This window comes from Schistosoma haematobium, chromosome ZW (genome assembly GCF_000699445.3).
Source record: "Schistosoma haematobium chromosome ZW, whole genome shotgun sequence".
NCBI classification, from domain to species: domain Eukaryota; kingdom Metazoa; phylum Platyhelminthes; class Trematoda; order Strigeidida; family Schistosomatidae; genus Schistosoma; species Schistosoma haematobium.
Window position 1 is genome coordinate 33,938,682 of NC_067195.1, and position 22,876 is coordinate 33,961,557.

A 22,876-nucleotide genomic window follows, 5' to 3' on the forward strand; every position below is an offset into this window, starting at 1 on the left:
CGCTTGATCAGGCATTCACACCAGATAACTGGGGGGGGAGGCACTCCATGCTAGACACCCCATACAACCGTTAGCCAGCTTGGACCAAATGTTTCACGAAACATCGATAGACTTTCAAATGCAACTTTGAACCACCTCAGTTCTGACTTCCGATTTGACTGGGTTGGCATACATCAATTATAAGGTGTTAAAGGTAAAGGCTTTGTCCAATTAATATTACGCATGTTGGCCCACTTCATCTCCATTTGTCAAAAACTCAAACATAGCAAGTTCCTAAATTTTCTAAAACAAGGATTAACCCTCTATCAAATCTGTGAATCACATCATTTATCTGAACACAGAATCAACGAAACATTTATTTTAATAATTTTCTTCATTGAGGTTTGAATACCTAGACTTTACGCGCTAACAATAAACGGTCCGAGAAGACAAAATCTGCATTTATATTATTTAGCTTTATCTAGGTAAGTGTTATTCGGATTTTGTTATCTGTACTCAAATAAGTCCGTGCTTTTATTTTTATTTGATGTGCGTGAATAAATGTACATAGTTTTTTGCCCATAAAGTTTTAACAATATACAGGAACTCTAAATAACCCATCTTCACTGCATGAATGTCTAGTTACGTTAGATAAGAAAATACCGAACTGACTTTAGCATGCACTACAATTTAAGCCGGCAATCACAGCTGCTTATGTAATCCATACTACTGTTCTGTTTATTTCACTAAACTGATAACCCAAGCAACCGAAAAAGAAATAATGGGGACATTCCAAATATAATTTAAGTGAGAATATCTCAAATTAAGTTAGGCCATTTAAGTGCCATACAATAACTATTATGTAAAAACTTAAGAAAGACAGATAGGAGCTTGGGCCAAGATGAACATATTGTACATTCTCAATCTAGGAGATTAGATCGATGGGCAGAACACTTTAGGGATCAGTTCAACTGGCCTTCAGCCACACTTCGGTTTCCCACGATCTCCAGTCAACCTGAATGGCAAGTTAATGTAGGTCCTCCGTCCCTTTACGAAGTTGAAAAAGCCATAGGAAATCTGAAACGAGGGAGAGCACCAGGCCCTGACAGGTTTACTCCTGAGATTTTTAAGGATGGTGGTCCAGTATTAGCAATGAGATTAACCGAGGTCTTAGATAGAATTTGAGAACTGGACGTAATCCCATCTGACTGGTCTCAATCACTGATTGTGCCAGTCTATAAGAAAGGACAAAAGTCCTCTTGTGACAATCACAGAGGGATCAGTTTGACTAATATAGTGTCTAAAATATTAGCTTCAATAATACTTCGACGCCTTACTAAAGCTCGTGAAGAGCAGATTAGAGAAAACCAGGCCGGTTTTCGACCTGGACGTGGTTGTATAGATCAGATATTCACACTACGTCAGGTTCTAGAACACAGACACACATTCAGACGCCCCACAATGGTAGTATTTCTCGGACTTAAGGCGGCATTCGACTCTGTTGATCGTGAGGTTCTATGGCAGTGTTTGTCACTGAAAGGAGTACCAAAGAAGTACATTAACCTTATAAAGGCTCTTTACTCGAACACAACTTGTCGAGTGAGAGCTTATGGCGAACTGTCATCAGAATTGATTACCTCAAGTGGTGTTGGTCAGGGCTGTCCACTCCCTCCACTCTTGTTTAACTTTGTCGTTGACGTACTTTTAGAGTTAACACTTTACTCGTCTACATTTCCAGGGGTTGAACTTCTACCAGGAGGTTCACTTGTTGACTTGGAATATGCCGATGATATAGTTCTGTTTGGTGAGGACTGTGACAAAATGTAGAGTCTTCTGACCACCATAAGCAACAGTGCAAGCATGTTCAGGATGCGATTCTCCCCCCCGAAATGCAAAATGTTGTTTCAGGATTGAGTTGCCTCGACAGCTGAACTAATGATAGTGAGTGAAGTAGTTGAGTGTGTCGACCGCTTCACTTATCTTGGAAGTCTCATCAGCCCTTGTGGTCTGGTGTGTGACGAAATCTCAGCACGGACACAGAAGGCTCGACTAGCTTTTACCAACCTGCGTCATTTATGGCGTAGGCGAGATATCCGTCTATCAACCATAGGACGAGTTTACTGTGCAGCAGTTCGTTCCGTCCTACTTTATGGCAGTGAAACATGGGCGGTAAGAGTAGAGGATATCCGTAGGTTACTAGTATTTGATCATAGGTGTCTTCGAAGCATTGCTCGTATATTCTGAGACCACTGAGTAAGAAATGCAATTGTTAGGACACGGGTACTAGGTAAGGATGGCAAATCAATTGATCACCTAGTGAAACTTCATCAGTTGAAATGGCTGGGACATGTGGTACGTATGCCCAACAACCGACTGCCCCAACGAGCGATGTTTTGTTGTATAGGAGTAGATTGGAAGAAAGCTAGGGTAGGCCAGACCAAAACATGGCACAATTCCATGAAGTCGCTGACAAGTAAATTGAGTCATGTTGGTAGGTGTAGACTACCTGGTTGGGGACCGCGAGATGATAGCAACCGACGGTTAGAGACCCTGAATGACATGGCTCAAAATCGTTTGCAATGGCGCAGGTGCGTACACTCTTTGTGTTCTCACAAATTTTCATCTCCTTATTCCTCCTTGTCTCTTTTTTTTCTCTTCCCAAATTTATTTCACTGGATTATACTCCTTGAAGAACATCTTCAAACCCTAATTTTTCTCATTACAGCTTATAATTTTACTAGATCTAGCACTACGGGATTTGAATCGACCACTGTATCTCTGTGCTAATGTGGTGTGGCAACTCAAACTGATGTACGTTCGTACGAAGTTCTACGTTGTTACTGACTGACTGACTGGGCCAAGGATACAGGCTTAGCAGTCCTATGACGTATGAAAGCAGAATTTGACTCTGTAGACCGAGAGGTTCTGTGGCAGTGTCTCTCATTGAAAGGCGTATCTCAGAAGTACATAAACCTTGTGAACGCTCTTTACTAGAACACTACAAGTCGAGTCAGAGCTTATGGCGAACTGTCATCTGCTTTTGCAACCTCAAGTGGTATCCGTCAAGGCTGTCCACTTTCTCCATTTTTTTTAACTTCATCATAGACCTACTGATGGAAATAATGCTCTCATTGACTGAATTACCGGGCATTAATCTCCTACCAGGAGGTCCACTTATCGACTTAGAATACGCAGATAATATAGTCCTGTTTGGTGAAGACGCTGATAAAATGCAGTCTTTTGGTAGCACTGAGCAACAATGCCAGAATATTTGGAATGCGCGTCTCTACCTCTAAATCCAAGTTATTGCTTCAGGACTGGTCTGTGTCAATACCTGAACTAAGGATAGGGAGTGAAGTAGTCGAACGCGACGACAACTTCACGTATCTTGGAAGTTTGATCAGCCCTAATGAGTTGGTGCCTGATGAAATCTCAGCACGGATTCGAGAAGCTCGTTTCGCTTTTGCCAACTTACGTCACCTATGGCGAAGATGAGATATCCGTCTATCAATTAACGGACGAGTATACTGCGTAGCAGTTCGTTATGTTCTACTTTACGGCTGCGAAACGTGGCCATTAAGAGTAGAAGATACTCGTAAATCACTTGTATTTGATCACAGATGTCTTAGAAATATTGCTCGCATCTGCTGGGACCACCGGGTAAGTAATAGTGAGGTTAGACTCAGGCGATTGGGGAATGATGGTAAACCAGTTGATGAGGTTGTGAATCTTCATCGACTGAGATGGTTGGGTCACGTGTTACGCATACACAACCACAGACTACCACGGCGCGCAATGCTGACTAGTGTTGGAGACGGTTGGAAGGAAGTTAGGGACGATCAAACCAAAACGTCGCATTAGTCCTTGAAGTAACTAACTTCTAGTCTGAGACATGTTGGTAGATGCAGACTACTTGGTTGGAGACTTTGGGTGACATGGCTCAGAATCGATCACAATGGCGTCGGTGTACGCACTCTTTGTACACCCTTGTAACGATTGATTTTTGTAAACTGAGATAGTTCGTGCTATGGCTTATTTTCTACTTTACATTTAAGCTGTTCATTGTTGGCCATTAGTCTAGCTATAAATTTAGACGTATTAGATGCTGCAATTTACAAATCGAATTCGGAACTGTTCTGCGTACCTATGCAACGAACTGCTCATGCTATTCTCCTACTGCAATGTTCATAATAGTTGCCTAATATCCTCATTTTTGTTCACCTTTGTCATAGACATGATCATAGATATGTTCTCGTCTACATCCGCGTAAATTGGTTTTCTAAAAGAAAATTTATCTAACGACACATCTTAGTAATATTTATTTCCCTTGTAGCCCGTTACGTCTAAAATGACTAACGTCAATATTCAATATGATAACGCGCTACTGGGTATTCTCCAAAACGAAGGGAAGTTAGAGAAGTTTTTAGATGTGATATTCGGGTTCTTAATGCGCAGGTATCTATTGTAACACAGGATGTTGATTGTCTTCAGGACCGACTTTTTCTATATTATGACACCAGAACAAAAAAAAATAGGTTTCCCACCTGGTGTGAGCATCGAAATGATTCTTAAGGTGTGTTGTAATATCAAAATATTTTCCAGGCTTACGAGAAATATAAAACAATATTTGAGGGTTACCAGCGTCATCGTCAAGTAGACACCAACCAACCAACCAGTAAGTCCCTTTCCCGGTTCACTTTAAGAAATTGTAGAATCAGTCACCAAAGAAGAACCAAAACAGTCAAATGCCACTGACTTACCTTCAAACGATGATAAAAAAGTATCTGGGTGTCCATCAAGCGTCACAAACTTAACATCGAAAAGTGAAGAGTATGTGTTTGTAAATAGAGTTTACTTCCAATAACTAGAAATGATGAATTTAAAGTTTATCAGGCAGATCCCGATTGCTACAACGGAGCCAATAGAGATAAATACACATGGAGCCAGACTATCAAGGATATTGATATTAAAATAAAGGTTTTTATGCTCTTAATTTAAATAACTTTATCGCATACAGATACCAGAAAACGTGGATGCTCGCAATATTTCTGTTAATATTGAACGCAAACATATTCGTGTTTCAATTCAAAAAGACAAGAAAGAAATTTTTTGTTTCGATGGGGATTTGTGTTGGGAGATTCACAAGAATGATGCTATCTGGACCTTCCACTCCAAAGAAAATCAAGTCAGTCATCAGTCCATTGCTTATACATCTTGAATTTATGTTCGTGGAACTCTTGTTATTGCTAAAATGAATCTATCAAAATGACCCCATTACTCCCACATGTACTGATACATTTGCGGGTGCCCATATACCTCGTACCGAAAAACTATCACATTTGGTGTACGAGTGTTATTGTACTAGTATATAGATGTTAGCGCGTTAGTCAGTAAATTAAAGTCAATGCAAGAACTAACACAAATTTAATAATAAAAATCACATTTCAGTTATCAAAATGAATCATAATGACAATATAGAACCTCCAACCTGCAGGTTATTATCAATCATGTTTTATTTAATTAGATTAAACACGAGTCCATAACCTAGTCAGTTAGTCCATGTTTTGGTTGCTTCTAGTCTCCATTGTTTCACGTAAAAATAAACTATTTAAACTCACGTAGTTAATATTTTAAACAAAGCATACTGTCTTCCTAAAACCTAGGTGCTGACTGCTACTTTCCCTCTGAAGTATGTTACCAAACCATATCGTTAACTAAGACACACTGAAAGCAATTATAACTCAAGTGTCATGATCACTCGGTTATAAAGTAACAAATATAGATTGAATTAATCTGAAATCGACTTCTCTTAAACCGTGAGAATAAAATTACTCTGTACCTTTCTTTCTACGAACTCACCCTTCCTTCCTGTATCATATTCTTATACACAATCTTTCTTTTATATATTATCACCATCGAAGTTACTACTTCTGTGAATTTGGTGTTCATCTTGTTGTGCTAACGAGGTATGACACCTTGAACTGATGTATAAATGTGCCTAGTCTCACGTTGTAGCGGACTGAGTGACCGACCCGAAAGGGGAACTGGGTTAGTAGTAGTCTCAGCAACCTGAAAGTGTGACCCAAGGGACCACTGTTCGAGGCATTTCGGAAGTCCCTATCGCCAGAGACGGTCACTCGCGGGGTAATGTGGCATTTCTAGGGTCAAACTTTCCTAACCCCCTCATTTCGTCGTGAGGGCATATTGTCGCTGTAGATGCCGGTTATCTGAGGAAAACATCTTGCTGTCACCACACCTGTACAGTTAACAGTACGACTTCGTCCTCGAACCAAGAGCTTACTGCTTTTAGTCTTACCGTGCTCCAACCGACCTGTCTGTCATGATAGGACATAAGGGAACAATTGTCCCAGCTGATATACCTCGATTAGGTCAATATGATATTCAAACTCGACCACCACGTCGAGGTAGCAACCACAGTCTACCCGACGGGCAGATAACAGTAACTACCTGCTACAATTTCTCTCAGAAAACCGATCATTCCTAGCAGGTAAAAACTTGAGACATAAGCACAGACACTGTTCAAACTGGGAACCCCCAACACAAACACAGTGTTGAACACGAGCGGATTTATCCCCATCACGCATCGTTAGAGAGGCTCGATTGAAAACTGCTGCTATTACTAAAGTAAACACATGGATTATGACCATGCCGCAGTAAATATACGCATCTATGCATTTCACTAAACGTATGGAAGTCACAGCAAGAAAATTACTTAGGTGTCAACTGAAGAACATCTGGAACTCAAAACAAATGTCAACCAACACCAAGGTCAGAACTTTCAATACAAATGTCAAGACAGTTCTAATGTATCGGGCGGGAACCTGGAGAACTACGAAAGCCATCATCCACAAGATACAGGTGTTTATCAACAGTTGTCTACGCAAAATACTTCAGATCCGTTGGCCAGACACTATCAGCAACAATGTACTGTGGGAGAGCACAAACCAGATCCCAGCGGAGGAAGAAATCAGGAAGAAGCGCTGGAAGTGGGTAGGACACACATTAAGGAAAGCATCCAACTGCGTCACGATGCAAGCCCTCACATGGAATCCTGAAAGCCAAAGGAGAAGAGTAAGACCAAGAAACACATTATGCCGAGAAATGGAGACAGACATGAGAAATATGAACAAAAATTGGATAGAACTGAAAAGGAAGGCCCAGGACAGAGTGGGTTGGAGAATGCTGGTCTGCGGCCTATGCTCCATAGGGAGTAACAGGTGTAAGTAAGTAAGTAATGCATTTCACTAAACATGGGGAAGTCACAGAAAGAAGATTCCTTAGGTGTCGATTTGAAGATGAAAAGATCAACGACGCATTCAGGGGAAATTAGCTAAGGACCTAGTCGGGTGTAGAGAAATAGTTCATGTTAAAGAAGCTTGGAAAAATATCCAAGCAGCCGCAAATACAACCGTTGCATCTATCAATTACTGAAATCAAAAAGTTAGGAAAACCCAGTGGATCTCGATGGCATCTACTGAGTTGATAAAAGCCCAAAAAATCATCCCGACAAGCTTTAAGAATGATAATAAGCAACTATAACTCAAACATGAACCAACAAAATGTTTACCTAATGGTCGTGGGGAGCGATGAAAAACGAAAAAGAGATGGAGAGGGCAACAACGATAAGTTATAGCAGACAATTGTTCATACTTATCAACGAAGTGGGTATTAAAAGGTAAGTGTTGATGACACCATCCCATTAAAGGACGGGACTATTATTTTTCTAATGTCGTCATAGATGTCCTCCTAGGAATAACACTCTTCATCTAACTTCTCAGGAGTTGATCTCTTCCCAGGATACCCACTAGTTGACTTACAATATTCGAGTGATAGTCCTGTTTAGTAAAGGTGGTGATAAAATTCACTCTTCTGACCGCTTCTATCAACAGTGCAAACATGTGAGAAATGTTGCTTCAAGACTGGTCTGTGTCACCGCTTGAACTATTGATAGGGAGTGAAGTAGTTGAGCGTGTCGACCACTTTGGGAAGTCTTATCAGTCTCGGTAGGTTGGCGTCTCATGAGATCTCGACACAAACCCAGGAAGTTCGGTTGGCCTTTGGCAACTTTCGTCACGTGTTGTGTAGGTGAGATATCCATCTGCTAACCAAGGGCATGTGAAAAATGATCGTTGATCGCAGAAGAGATGCGTAGACTAAAGGTTTTTAATCATAGGTGTCCTCAAAGCATTGCTCACATTTCGTGGAACGACTAAGTGGGCAGTGTGGACGATGAGCATAGGTACTTGATGATGATGGGGGGTCGGTTGTAAATGAATATTTGGTTTTGTACTCCCCTGAGTCAAGGATATGGTTATTGTTTATGTTTAATTCTGAGTATCATTCAAACCCTTTATTCAATCATTTTAATATTACGTGATATAACTGCTGTAACGAATGTTTGCTCAAGTTATTATTTTTTTAATCAAGATCCAGCTGTGTCTTGACAAGGTTCAGGAACGGTGGTGGGAAGCTGCTTTTGATGGAGAAGACAAACTAAACACACGGAAAATCGATTGCTCTCGGCCTATGCACGAACTAGACGATGAGGCGCAGGCTAAAATCCAACAGTTAATGTACGATGAACAGCGCAAACGCCAAGGACTACTTACTAGCGAACAAGAAGTAAGTGTTGATTCTATTAGCATCTGCTGTTCATCCATTTGCATTGCTTTGTAAATATTTATGAGGTCAAGATTGTAGGAACTATGTTGAGCCCATCGCTACTTAGACGCACCGTTAGGCCATTCAGAACTTGTAAATTATTGGAGATTAAATAACCATTCTTCGTATATGCTACCTTATCAAGATTGTTTGGTGGCTGTAAGGATCCCAGATGTTAAAAGCTTAGTGAATGGTCTTTAGTAATACCTCTATTAAAATTACGAATTTCCCTGTCTTAAGTATTTGAAGTCATAAGAAATCTTAAACAAATATTAAATCGGTATATATGCAAATATAAATCCTGAACATATCATTTTCTTTTCTAATTATTTCAGAAAATGAAAAACATACTCGCTAATGCTTGGAACAAAGAGGGTTCACCTTTTCGAGGAACTCCGTATGACCCTAGTCAAGTCAAAATAGACGGCACAAGTATGCACATTCAAACCCAACCGATGTGAAGATGAACCAAAGAGAACAATTATATTAACTCCATGTATAAGGTTCATAGGAGTCAAAATATGTTGAAATCGTAAAACTGTTTTGTTGATACTAAATAAAAAAGCGAATTTCTTATCCCTACTATTAACTCGTTAATTTTCTAAATTAATGGAACCAAAATTAGGCCGTTAGCGTTTCCGTTACCTGGATTTGTACTTTTTTTTCGCTCCAAATGGTTGGAGATTACAGAATCCAACGTCACAACCCCATGTTGAATTAGTCAGTACTAACATGTTGGGCTAAATGTATTTTATGTAAACTTACCTTATCTCATGCAACCAATTAAGCCAGTTGGTGCAACTGACTCTTTCGACCACGTAAAGTTGTGGGTATCGAAATAGCATTAATTTTAAAGTCAAGACATGTTCCTAGTCCTAGTTGTTAATCACTTCTGTCCTATTTAAAGGGTTGGGAAGATATCTACTTTCCCCACCTGTATACTCATCTATTTGAATTTGATGTCACAAACAACTAAAATGTTCAAACCCTGGTTTAAGAAACCAAATAGGCAGTCCCGGTTACATCGTCACTTCAAAAGGACATTAATTGGCGAGGAGTGGACTTAACGATTTGTTAAACCACCCTTGATGCTTAAACTATAACTAAACCTACCTCTAGATTGGAGAAAAATATCAAGACATTCTGTTTGATCTCTGAACAATTGATAAATTGCAATTGTGAGATCACTAAACCCTAATTAAAATGATCAACACCCAAGGAGTAATAGTCAGGAATTATTAGTTAGGACAACCATTAAACTAAGGTAACAGGACTAGTGTGAACCAATAACCTATCAGGTTTTTACATATGATGCCCCTAATAAATAATTGTTTTGACTACTACTCTTCCAAACCATAGGGTTCACCTCACTGGGACTGAAGAATAGCGAATGGCATCCTCGATTTCAAACGTGCTGACCACGCTGAGACAAGAAACGCCATTCTTGAACTGAAACATGAACTTATATCTCAGGTATGAGTTAGTGTTGTAGTTATCATCCGAAGTGTATTCGACGAAATAATGTGTGATTTCACATACCTTTCTAGAACTAATCAATCTGAAAACTCAATCAGTTAGTAGTAGGCACGTAAAATGTAGGTGTCTAGGTCAACGTCTTAGGGTCCGTAGGTTGGTTCTCATATCTAATAGATACCAGATAATTCTTAAAAGCTAGCTTGGTCGTATGATAGGTTGAAAAACGAAGTCCCGTGACTGCAAGCTGTGCTAACTCCTAAAGAAAATATGAAAAGCCTAAAGGGTTTCAGTACTTTGTTTGTTTGCTTTTAAAGCATTAACTGTGTGGTGGCGATCCACTGATACAAATGTGGGTATTTTTTTGTTTTTCTGTGTACTCGTAAAATATGACCACATAAACTGATGCACTATAGTGAGAACCGACGAAGCAACTGTCCCAAAATAATTATCTTGTTGTTAGCAGATTACTATGTGTTGAGATTAATGACTAATTAAAAGCTAGAGTATGAAGGCTAAAGATACTACTAAATTATTAAGTGGAATGCGTTTTAAGCTAACTTTCGATGTCCGAGTGCTTAAATCACTGAACAATTGTGTGGTGCTTTTGATCCCAAGGAGGTAGTCACCTAGGTTATCCCATATAGGAAAACATGATGGACTGATACCTGTTTAAAACCTTGTCACGGTATCTTTAATTAAAATTAGAGGTCGCATATACTAGTTGCAGAGGGTTATAAGTATGAATTTTCTGGACACATGATTATAAAGCTTTTAAAGTATAAACGAAGCAATTTTGTTTTTGGTGGATTAACATTTAAAATGCACAGAAAGCAATTATATATATATAGCTGTTTAAAGTCACCATGAACGTCGTATTGGTAAAGATCATGATACCTATTACACGTATAAATTTCAAAAGTAAAACCGCTAAGTAAGATAAACAGTTAACCGAATGGTGTATTAATTTTTTTACTCATGGTGATCACGTAGCAGACCCAACGCCAAAGAGACGCCTGTTGCTGAATTTGGCATATCTGTAACCTGAATAACTGGACGTGATTTTGGTTTTTTTGGATTCCTTGATCTGCTTTTAGTTTTACATAGTGGGCATATTGGAGCGTTTCGATGAATCAACTGTTGACACGCTTGACATGTCTTCATGGGTGGACATTGTGCAATCAACTGAGATTCGTTTGTATGGAGCAATGACTCACCAAAATCTAGACTAACTGACTTGACCTGATTACGTAGGGAAGTTGACGGAGATTCCGAACTGATATGGTCTAGATTACAATCAGACAAACTTGTATATCTGCGAAAGTTAACCTGGAAATGTTCGTTATTCGGCCACGGTGAAACGCTAAAATTACGATTGTGCACGCCTCCTTCACGCTTATTTCTTTCTTCGTTAAAGGGAAAGTCATCAAGTACTTCACTGTCTAGTGAAAAATTAAAACAAAGTAAGATTAACAACAAGATTGATAAATTTTGATTTCAATTTTTGTTATCAATCTTAGCCTGAAGATTGGATAGCTACAGAACATTTAAAGCCAAATTAAACCAGTAATACGTAAAAAAATTTCTGACCGTGGCTACTTACCGTATCACTACTTTACCGTAATGACCCAGAAGGGCTTTATTGGCTGAAACACTTATTTCTGATGTTCTGTTATACCAAGCAGGTTGGTTAAATAGCAATGAAGTATATGAGTATCGTCGCGCAAGCGATTGAATTGGGCTGTTATGGGAGTGAAGGGTATTTAACGAATAAGCAGCTCCTCTGACAACATTGTGTTGCCTGGATGGAACGGCTAGAAATGGTCAGTCCTAAAAACAGTACATTTCACCTCGACACAGATTTACAGTGCCGATGATCAGAAAAGTACAGAGTTAGTACACCCATAACTTACAAAAATCCCGTGTCCCTGTCTTAGGGAGTTGTTATTTGGACCTAGCTTCTGTGCCTTAAATGTTGACAACACCACTTCTAACCTATTTTGCTATATGAATTTCTTAAGAAAGACTTCTTTTAAAGTGTGGGTGACCGTGAAGTCATAACTACTCATACTCACCTAGTTAACGATAATATCCATCCTCCATTCCTAAAAATGTATCCTATCGATGCCGTTAACATCTCTTCTGGATACAACTTTTTCTTCTATGTCCGAACAACGCTGACTTCGTGTATTCACGAAGTCTTTTCCTGGTCTTCTAAATCAAGCTCTAAACTAGGTATCGAAACTTTTAGTGTCAATCACACAGAGGCTTCATTAGGTAAGGCTCTAAATTATCGTGTCAGTGACAAATACTGTTTCTGAAAATCATGGAGGATCCAAGTGGTCTTATCTAATCACCTTGGAAGACCAGCGCGATTTACCATTCAAATATCTGGTTATTTGAAAGCTTCCTGCGTTTTCATGACGTGAGTAAGAGAATGAATTTGGAAAGTAGAACAAACTCCGACAAAATAAATTCACCTCAACAGTCTTATATTAAGTGTCCAATCAAATGTAAGCGAGACGTCAGGTTACGCGTAGTTTTCGTCTACGCTTTGATTCACTGCAGTTTTGATGAACTGATTAGACCAATTTACAGGGAGCTTGATCTTTTTAAAAAGCTAGACACTCGTTGATAGTGATCTAAGCATCCAAGTAGGAAAGCAAACCCTAGATAAAGACACTGCTGGACACCAGCACAGATAATGGAGATCGCGTGGTGCACTTATACATAGACGACCATTAATTTTTAGTAAGAACCAACTAAGGCATTGAGAAGCAACATTGCCTGACACAGCGACTTCGACATTAGCTCAAGGAAGTAAATAAGTAAATCCCATCAGATATCGTTCAGTAGGAGACTGCCGTTCCTTCTTCGACACATCTAAAATGTGATCATGCTTTAGCTTCAGAACGCTTCCTTTTTATGGTCCAAGATGTTGCACTGGGAAATCCTGTTAGAACTTAGCTTAACGATAAAGAAGTTGGTTGATTTTAAAAATAAATAAAAAGTCTGAAAACGACAGAAAAATTACACTTCCGTTAGTACTAGGCACAGTTCTTGACAGGCTGTTATTGGCCTAAATGAGAGATTCTCTAGACACCCATGTAGCGACACTGCGGATCACTGTTGAACAATCACTTAAATGAAGCTCGTCACCATACATCAACTTCCCTGACTACGAGGAAGCATTCAACAGCACGGATAGGAGGACCCTGTGGAACCTTCTTCGACATTACGGAGTACCTGAGTCGTCACCATCATGCAGAGCTCCTACGAAGGGCCAAATCGCAGTCTTGCATGCAAGAAATCTCACACGTCCATTCCAAGTGCTTACTCCCGTCTCATACCTTTCTTCTGGTTGTTGGCTGCATTATGAGGACCTCCGGTTCTCGTGAAGAGGATGGAATACAGTAAGATACTTTGGACGCAGCTGGACGATTTGGACTTTGAAGATCATTTAGCCATGTTACCACATGCACAACGATAAATGCACGCGGTTTATCAGTGTTGCAGCAACCTACGCAGAAAGACATTAAAATTCGCAAGTGAGGAAGCAAGACTCTGAAATACAATAGTGAGCATCAAACAAGTCCCATTCGGTGGCAAAGCTCTGACAGAGATGGAAGCGTTTGGGTGCCCACCTGGACAGCATCATCGATAAACATGAAGGACTTGGTGCAAATGTGAAGGCACGAATTGCCAAGCGAAGACGATATTCATACAAAAGAACTGTTACTCAACACCGAACTCGGGATTCTCAACGCAAACATTAAAACAGTTCTATTGTGTTGGGTTGAAACTTGAAAGACTACCAGCACCATCATCAGGTATTCATAACTAGTTGCGACTCAAGGTACTCCAGACACATTGGCTAGACTACTAGCAATAACCTACGCTGGACAAGAACAAGTCAGCTGCCAGTTGAGGAGGAAATTAAGAAAAGAAACTGGAGATGGATAAGACACTGTTCGGAAATCATTGAACTGAATCACGGTTCCAAGCCTTAACATGATACTCTCAAAGCGAAAAGAAAAGAAGGAAACTAAAACGCACATGAAGTTGGAAATCGAAGAAAGATGTCAAGACCACCAATAGTATTTGGCAACAACTCTGAAGAACAATACAAGACAGAATCGATTGGATATCCCTGGTTTTCATGGGATGATATGTTGACAGCCGTCATCCGCGGAACAAGAATCTTATACACTAGTTTTTGTGATGCTACTTTCATTAAGGGAATATCCAAATTATGCTTTTTTCAATAAATAGCTAACCCTAAGAGAACTAATGATTTACATGGTTATTGAAAACTGATGACAGTAGTGAAGTGGAATGAGGTTAACCCACCATTCTTATTATTTTCCATCTCCGCAGTAGATAGGATTACATTATCCGTCGCAATAATCTCATTAGGATTGTACAATGGTTTATGATCGTCTCCGTGATCTCTTTTCGAAACTTGAACGTCCTTGACATCTTCGCTACTTGTTTTTATGCTTGAGTTTTGCTGTAGCTTTGTGTTTTTGTGACTTGCTTTTTTACTTTGTCGTACTTTTGACTCTACTTCATACCCGTTCTCCAATAAAAACTGCTTGGAACTTAGATATTTTTTAATTGACTCGTTTTCTAATCCATTTGTCTCATTGCAAATGACCTTGGCGATGTCCCTGAAAAGTTGAAAATTTACATACTTAAGCTTCGAATGTTTTTTACAACTGACTTAAGAAATAAAATAATTCCACACGATAATTCTTGATTCTGATTCGAATTAAGTAAATAAGGTCTTTAAGCTCCATTTTGATTGTTGTCTTACCTAAAGGTGGTATTCCCATAGGGAAAGTTTTGCATTAAGACGGGGAAACTTATGATTAAAACTGTGTTTGGATGCTAATTAGAACGTATTGATGTGAATGTGATGACAAACGATCAGCTACAAATAGTGATACAAAAGCCATAAACAGATAGATCTAGAAAAGCACGGCATCCAAACACTTTTTGTTAGTAAACTAGTCAGTTAGTAAAATAACAGGCTTACGTACAAAACACTTATGGTAAGAGGAGATATTCACATCATTTGTAAGCCCGCAGAGTAAGTCAGTCAGCTACAACGTGAAACTAGGCACATATATTCATCGGTCTCAAAGAATATTGTTATTAAAATAATTTCCTGAACCTTATCACCAGAGGACTTCTGTAAGTTATTTTTACGACCGAAGTGACCAATTATATCTTACTTTTAAACGTCAAAAACCATAAGCTTGACTTTAGTATGGCCTATCTCTACTAAACTGCAAGCTGATGAAGATTGTACTCTTCGTAAGTACAACTGTTTTCCATAGATATTTATTCTGTTCGACCTCTCATCAATATTTTGTATGTTTTACTCTCCTTTTTATAACCAATTATATTTCATATTTCCTTACTAATCTGTACTTGATAAACAAATGAAGTATTAATGACCGCGTTTTGGACTATAGTTTCGCCCAGACTGATTTAACTGTATTACAGAGCGTGTTTGTAGGACAAATAAATCGCAAAATTTCAGTTTGTTTTTTATGAACTAGAACAACTAATAATTAATACTGTGTTTCATCTAATAATTTATTCAGTTTAACTAACTCTACATCACTATCCTCAAAAACTCTGGGTTTAACGCATCTGATTTCTACCCCTTCTCTCTTTAAAATGGTCATAAGCTGCTCAACTTTGCGAGGATTCAAGCTTCCACTCAGGTTGCTGATGGAAAGCGAATAAATGAAAGTTAATTGGAGCCAACCCGAACTCATTCAGTGTTACATGTATTCTTCCAATCAACCGCTTTGAGAGTAAATCAATGATCTGTATTTATATAAGATATTTCCACTAATTAATTACATTCTAGCTACTTTCCCTTGATAGTACCAAACAGTTACATACTATTATTTATCATTGATATTCTCACATCGTTAACGTTTGTTACCAACCACCGTTTACGATAAGTTGAGTTGCTTTTGTTTCTTAGTGTTTTTGACGCCACTAAGAAGTAGATACGAAAGACCTTAAAACAAAGCACGGTTAGAGTCTAAATATGTACTCGAAACAAGCAACAGTGAATGACCACAGTATAGTAAATATTTACCGATGACTCTGTCGATTGCCATTTTGAATAGTTTCTCTCTTTATGTTTAAAGTTCTGATTTTCTGAGAATGAGTGGATGTCAAGGCATAGTCACAGTAAATGGCTACTGCTATCTGTATGTTGGACCTGGAACATAGAATGCACTAACTAGATAACTAAGCCTACCTTTTAAAACAAAATAAAATGACCACTAATATAACTTTTTGAGGTATATATGTGGCTTACTTATGATCTTCAAACACTTCTTTGGGAGGTTTGTATGGATTCCGCAAAGGTGCTAAATCAAAGTCTTTTCTGTGTTTGTTTATGTTATTTAAAAGTTGACTATATTCACCGTACAGCTTTTGAATACAAAAAACACTCTTGTTTCGATCAGACCAAGCTTGACGCACTATTGCTCCTAGCTGTAAAAAGTAATTTGGCGTTAATGAATACTTTATTCAAAGATTTTTCGACTAAAATAATAAAATATTACGAAAAACATTACTAGTGAGTATAATCCAACCCAAACAGATTATTACCACATAGGAGTGCAGTTGTGAAGCCTATTTAATGATATACTTAACATCGCCAAAGGATCTTAATTAAGTAACTATTAAAAATGGCTGGACGATATACTGAATTGATTGAAGCTAAACACGCAAACGACCGGACAACATCTCAGTGGCCTAGAAGTTAGGCTTCCGTTGCCAGAGCCTGGGGTCCTGTGCCCGTGCACCCAAATACCCTTGTACGGCCAAGGGTGAAGACAGTCCGCTCGCCCTCTCGAAATGCTCTCAAATTACCACATGTATAAAGCTTCTACCAGGGAAGCCCTACCTTGCATTTTCATGACGGGGGTGTTTTTTACGAAATTGAGAAGACGAGAAGCGAATGTTCGGCGCCTTAACCGGGTTGGTGGTTGGAAAACCCTGATTTCTAATTAGTGGTGTACATGGGCTCCAGAATCCTGAGGAAACAAATGGATTATGAACCTTTTGTTAGGAATGAAGATCGAGAGGAAAGTAAAGAGTGAATCCATATAGGTCATTATGAATGATTCTGAGACATGACACCTGATCGAAGTTACGACATGGAGTCTGACCAGGTAGCCCGTTTCTACCAACATGGATCAGAACAACAGGCAATGACTATCATGAACTGATGCCACGTCACGGTTAGGCCGCTCAAGATATTTTTCCAAAATTTGCACTAGCAAGCATCACTTGTCTAGGTAGGCAGTGGTTAAGCAAAAAATATATATAAACATACTACCACAGCCAATGATATACAACCTTATCAGCCGATTCCCCATCATCATCAAGTACCTATGCTCATCGTCCACACTGCCCACTTAGTCGTTCCACGAAATGTGAGCAATGCTTTGAGGACACCTATGATTAAAAACCTTTAGTCTACGCATCTCTTCTGCGATCAACGATCATTTTTCACATGCCCTTGGTTAGCAGATGGATATCTCACCTACACAACACGTGACGAAAGTTGCCAAAGGCCAACCGAACTTCCTGGGTTTGTGTCGAGATCTCATGAGACGCCAACCTACCGAGACTGATAAGACTTCCCAAAGTGGTCGACACGCTCAACTACTTCACTCCCTATCAATAGTTCAAGCGGTGACACAGACCAGTCTTGAAGCAACATTTCTCACATGTTTGCACTGTTGATAGAAGCGGTCAGAAGAGTGAATTTTATCACCACCTTTACTAAACAGGACTATCACTCGAATATTGTAAGTCAACTAGTGGGTATCCTGGGAAGAGATCAACTCCTGAGAAGTTAGATGAAGAGTGTTATTCCTAGGAGGACATCTATGACGACATTAGAAAAATAATAGTCCCGTCCTTTAATGGGATGGTGTCATCAACACTTACCTTTTAATACCCACTTCGTTGATAAGTATGAACAATTGTCTGCTATAACTTATCGTTGTTGCCCTCTCCATCTCTTTTTCGTTTTTCATCGCTCCCCACGACCATTAGGTAAACATTTTGTTGGTTCATGTTTGAGTTATAGTTGCTTATTATCATTCTTAAAGCTTGTCGGGATGATTTTTGGGCTTTTATCAACTCAGTAGATGCCATCGAGATCCACTGGGTTTTCCTAACTTTTTGATTTCAGTAATTGATAGATGCAACGGTTGTATTTGCGGCTGCTTGGATATTTTTCCAAGCTTCTTTAACATGAACTATTTCTCTACACCCGACTAGGTCCTTAGCTAATTTCCCCCTGAATGCGTCGTTGATCTTTTCATCTTCAAATCGACACCTAAGGAATCTTCTTTCTGTGACTTCCCCATGTTTAGTGAAATGCATTACTTACTTACTTACACCTGTTACTCCCTATGGAGCATAGGCCGCAGACCAGCATTCTCCAACCCACTCTGTCCTGGGCCTTCCTTTTCAGTTCTATCCAATTTTTGTTCATATTTCTCATGTCTGTCTCCATTTCTCGGCATAATGTGTTTCTTGGTCTTACTCTTCTCCTTTGGCTTTCAGGATTCCATGTGAGGGCTTGCATCGTGACGCAGTTGGATGCTTTCCTTAATGTGTGTCCTACCCACTTCCAGCGCTTCTTCCTGATTTCTTCCTCCGCTGGGATCTGGTTTGTGCTCTCCCACAGTACATTGTTGCTGATAGTGTCTGGCCAACGGATCTGAAGTATTTTGCGTAGACAACTGTTGATAAACACCTGTATCTTGTGGATGATGGCTTTCGTAGTTCTCCAGGTTCCCGCCCGATACATTAGAACTGTCTTGACATTTGTATTGAAAGTTCTGACCTTGGTGTTGGTTGACATTTGTTTTGAGTTCCAGATGTTCTTCAGTTGACACCTAAGTAATTTTCTTGCTGTGACTTCCATACGTTTAGTGAAATGCATAGATGCGTATATTTACTGCGGCATGGTCATAATCCATGTGTTTACTTTAGTAATAGCAGCAGTTTTCAATCGAGCCTCTCTAACGATGCGTGATGGGGATAAATCCGCTCGTGTTCAACACTGTGTTTGTGTTGGGGGTTCCCAGTTTGAACAGTGTCTGTGCTTATGTCTCAAGTTTTTACCTGCTAGGAATGATCGGTTTTCTGAGAGAAATTGTAGCAGGTAGTTACTGTTATCTGCCCGTCGGGTAGACTGTGGTTGCTACCTCGACGTGGTGGTCGAGTTTGAATATCATATTGACCTAATCGAGGTATATCAGCTGGGACAATTGTTCCCTTATGTCCTATCATGACAGACAGGTCGGTTGGAGCACGGTAAGACTAAAAGCAGTAAGCTCTTGGTTCGAGGACGAAGTCGTACTGTTAACTGTACAGGTGTGGTGACAGCAAGATGTTTTCCTCAGATAACCGGCATCTACAGCGACAATATGCCCTCACGACGAAATGAGGGGGTTAGGAAAGTTTGACCCTAAAAATGCCACATTACCCCGCGAGTGACCGTCTCTGGCGATAGGGACTTCCGAAATGCCTCGAACAGTGGTCCCTTGGGTCACACTTTCAGGTTGCTGAGACTACTACTAACCCAGTTCCCCTTTCGGGTCGGTCACTCAGTCCGCTACAACGTGAGACTAGGCACATTTATACATCAGTTCAAGGTGTCATACCTCGTTAGCACAACAAGATGAACACCAAATTCACAGAAGTAGTAACTTCGATGGTGATAATATATAAAAGAAAGATTGTGTATAAGAATATGATACAGGAAGGAAGGGTGAGTTCGTAGAAAGAAAGGTACAGAGTAATTTTATTCTCACGGTTTAAGAGAAGTCGATTTCAGATTAATTCAATCTATATTTGTTACTTTATAACCGAGTGATCATGACACTTGAGTTATAATTGCTTTCAGTGTGTCTTAGTTAACGATATGGTTTGGTAACATACTTCAGAGGGAAAGTAGCAGTCAGCACCTAGGTTTTAGGAAGACAGTATGCTTTGTTTAAAATATTAACTACGTGAGTTTAAATAGTTTATTTTTACGTGAAACAATGGAGACTAGAAGCAACCAAAACATGGACTAACTGACTAGGTTATGGACTCGTGTTTAATCTAATTAAATAAAACATGATTGATAATAACCTGCAGGTTGGAGGTTCTATATTGTCATTATGATTCATTTTGATAACTGAAATGTGATTTTATGATCTATGCACTAAACTTCTAACCTAGGAATTTCACTTTCGAGTCTCGGTCCATATAATTAGATGTTGCCAATGGTAGAATGTTGTCAGTCCATAAATTTAGTACACCTTAAGGTCGATCACAAAAACTAGGGGCTGATCACTTGAAACTCTGCAATTCTGGTTATTAACTTAGATGACAGACAGACACAAGGTCCCCCACGCAATATCCACTTAGAAAGCAACCTAATATGCTTCAACGACGAGTTACTATTTCGAGTTTTGTTAACCCTTGCATGTATTTTCTGTTACTTTGTCAGTCAATCGTACGCAAGATAGAACATGCGACATGTGCATGGGTCCAAGCTGTCATACTACATTAGCACACCGAGATAAATTTTGAAGTCAAACCCAGAATTAATACAAGCTGGTTCGAAACAGGAGTTAACATGCACTATCACAAAACAACCCACATAAAATAAAATGCAAATAAAGTATTTTCCAATTGATATCTGCGATGGTTTCAAATAGTATGCTACAAGCGGTCTGTCATTACAAAACTAACTCGGCTATCCAAGTGCTTCTCGGAAAACATATACAAAACAAGAATTAAAACGATACTTCTAGATACCAGTGAAAAACTAGATCAGAGTGCTTATTGAACTTAACAGTTCTGTGGGTGAGGCTAAAGAACAAGTCAAAACTTAAAGTATATTGAAGGAACACTGACCAAGTCTCCCGATTTTGCAGAAAATTTCATTACGTTTGGATTTTCAGGAAGTTGGAATGGAACTTAGGGAAAGTGCGACAAAAACCATAAAATTCCTCCTTGTCTGAGTTTTTTCTAATACTTCAAGTCACTTTGGGAAATTTCGAGTATTCCCCAAATTTTTCCCCAGACCTTGAAGAAAGCGGTGAGACTATAGTTTATGGACGACCTTAGAGCGACGCTGAAGTGGCCTTGAGAGCGGACACCTACTGATAAGGACTAAATGAGGATTATAAAGCAGTTGGAATTTTCATTTACAGATGACAGTTAGGGTTAAAAACTAGATTTAGGGTTTTCATCACGAACTGACATTAGCTATAATGCCAAAACTCTATTTAGCCAAATGTATGGATGAATTTCGCACAAAAATTTGTGACCCGTTATCTTATGTCTGATTGGTTCGTCTACAAATTATAAAGTCCCCAGTAAAACCTTTGTTCGTCTGACATGTAAGAGGTGCTTGTTCGCAGAAAATACTCGACCAAGTCCATAAATACCTATGTGGAAACAACTCCCGGCACGGAAAATTTATCAGCGATAAATATGACCCAATCTTCCTATATTAGGGGAAATTTCATCCGTTTTGAATAAGTTTTGGAGAAGCTGCAATGGAAAACTTTGGAAATTTTAAAGAAATGGCACAAAATCTCAAAATTCACCTAAATTTTCCACAAAATAGGGAAGTTGGGGAGCACACACGGTATTACTAAAAAGTAACTAAACACTAGGAACTAACCGTAGATATATCTTGCTCGACATTCTGTAGTTGGTTCAGGATAAAAGACCTCTCGTCAAGCAGACACCGCATTTCCGTCTCATATTGGACTAGTCTAATCGATTCTTCCTCCATGAAGCCAGTTGCGCTGTATATATCCCCTAGAGTCTTCAAAAGCAACTCCGAACTTTCACTTAAGATCATATAATAAACTGAGCTTCTCATACTTTAAGGCCCCCATTGATTGATAATCTCTCAGGATGCCTTCTTTTACCATCTTTTCAGAACTCTAATGTTTGACAATATGACCCCTAATTCCAAAAATACCCATAAAGTGAATTAGCATAGACAAACAAACCTTCTGACATCTTAGTGGCAAACCAGTTCACTCAACTTAGGAACTTTAATAGTTGCTTAAATTCACACATTTATAATTACTGAATTACAACGACTAACTAAATTCCTAAACATGTAAGGATTTAAATGGTTTTGGAAGGAATAGAAGAAGCTTTCGCTTAACGGGTTTCCATATCTAGTAACAGTGAACCACCAATACTTCCAGGCAAGAACCTAGGTGTATCGTCAACAAAAGAGGAAAGAAAAAAGTTGGCAAATCATAGTAAGATACTATCCTCTTAAAGGACTCTCGCGAAGTCGCCTGGACTAGTCAGGCCGGCAACGAATTCCAGCATTGAACTACTCTTAAGGAGTAGAAGGTCTGTCTACAGTCTGTTCTGTTATGTTGTGTCTCCGGTTGCTAGGTGTTACTCTAAGTTTTGTGTTGGAACCAAGCTTAGGTAGGTGTATTTAGGATGCTGTAAGCCTTTAGAAGGTCACATCTAGGACGCCTGTACTCTAATGAGTAAATATTTAGTGATTGGAGACGCTCTTCATAAGCCTTGGATTTGTGTCATCGAACTGCTTTCGTGGCTCGCCGTTGGATACGTTCCAAGGTGCCCTTATCCTTCTGGAGTAAAGGAGGGAATCCTATATTTCCGTACTACAAATGGGGACAAATAGAAC

The 22,876-nt window shown here is 39.3% G+C and overlaps 2 protein-coding genes across 2 annotated transcripts; one reads left to right on the forward strand and one right to left on the reverse strand.

The window, feature by feature from the left end:
- Window positions 1–209: 209 nt before the first annotated feature.
- Window positions 210–9,316, forward strand: NUDCD3 (NudC domain containing 3). Its single transcript, XM_051208641.1, has 9 exons — window positions 210–464; window positions 4,313–4,434; window positions 4,471–4,552; window positions 4,582–4,654; window positions 4,692–4,809; window positions 4,848–4,956; window positions 4,997–5,164; window positions 8,428–8,622; window positions 8,997–9,316. The coding sequence occupies exons 2-9, from the start codon at window positions 4,328–4,330 to the stop codon at window positions 9,120–9,122; spliced, it is 978 nt and encodes a 325-aa protein (XP_051071167.1). The 5' UTR covers window positions 210–464; window positions 4,313–4,327; the 3' UTR covers window positions 9,123–9,316.
- A 1,507-nt stretch (window positions 9,317–10,823) lies between these two features.
- Window positions 10,824–22,203, reverse strand: ZC4H2 (Zinc finger C4H2 domain-containing protein). The gene is made up of 5 exons (XM_051211130.1): window positions 22,081–22,203; window positions 21,875–22,046; window positions 16,481–16,659; window positions 14,485–14,804; window positions 10,824–11,576 (listed from the first exon to the last, which is right to left on the reverse strand). Exons 1-5 carry the CDS (start codon window positions 22,128–22,130, stop codon window positions 11,107–11,109), a joined length of 1,191 nt encoding a protein of 396 aa, XP_051071168.1. The 5' UTR covers window positions 22,131–22,203; the 3' UTR covers window positions 10,824–11,106.
- Window positions 22,204–22,876: the final 673 nt, after the last annotated feature.

Excerpts from the sequence above, each read along its gene's own strand:
- NUDCD3 (XM_051208641.1), top strand. The coding sequence starts at position 4,328 with ATGACTAACGTCAATATTCAATATGATAACGCGCTACTGGGTATTCTC. Across the intron at positions 4,957-4,996 it reads ATATTGATATTAAAATAAAG|ATACCAGAAAACGTGGATGC; the intron begins GTTTTTATGCTC and ends TATCGCATACAG. Across the intron at positions 8,623-8,996 it reads TACTTACTAGCGAACAAGAA|AAAATGAAAAACATACTCGC; the intron begins GTAAGTGTTGAT and ends TAATTATTTCAG.
- ZC4H2 (XM_051211130.1), bottom strand. The coding sequence starts at position 22,130 with ATGGTAAAAGAAGGCATCCTGAGAGATTATCAATCAATGGGGGCCTTA. Across the intron at positions 22,047-22,080 it reads CAATCAATGGGGGCCTTAAA|TGAAAGTTCGGAGTTGCTTT; the intron begins GTATGAGAAGCT and ends TATGATCTTAAG. Across the intron at positions 16,660-21,874 it reads TCGAGCAAGATATATCTACG|CTAGGAGCAATAGTGCGTCA; the intron begins GTTAGTTCCTAG and ends TACTTTTTACAG.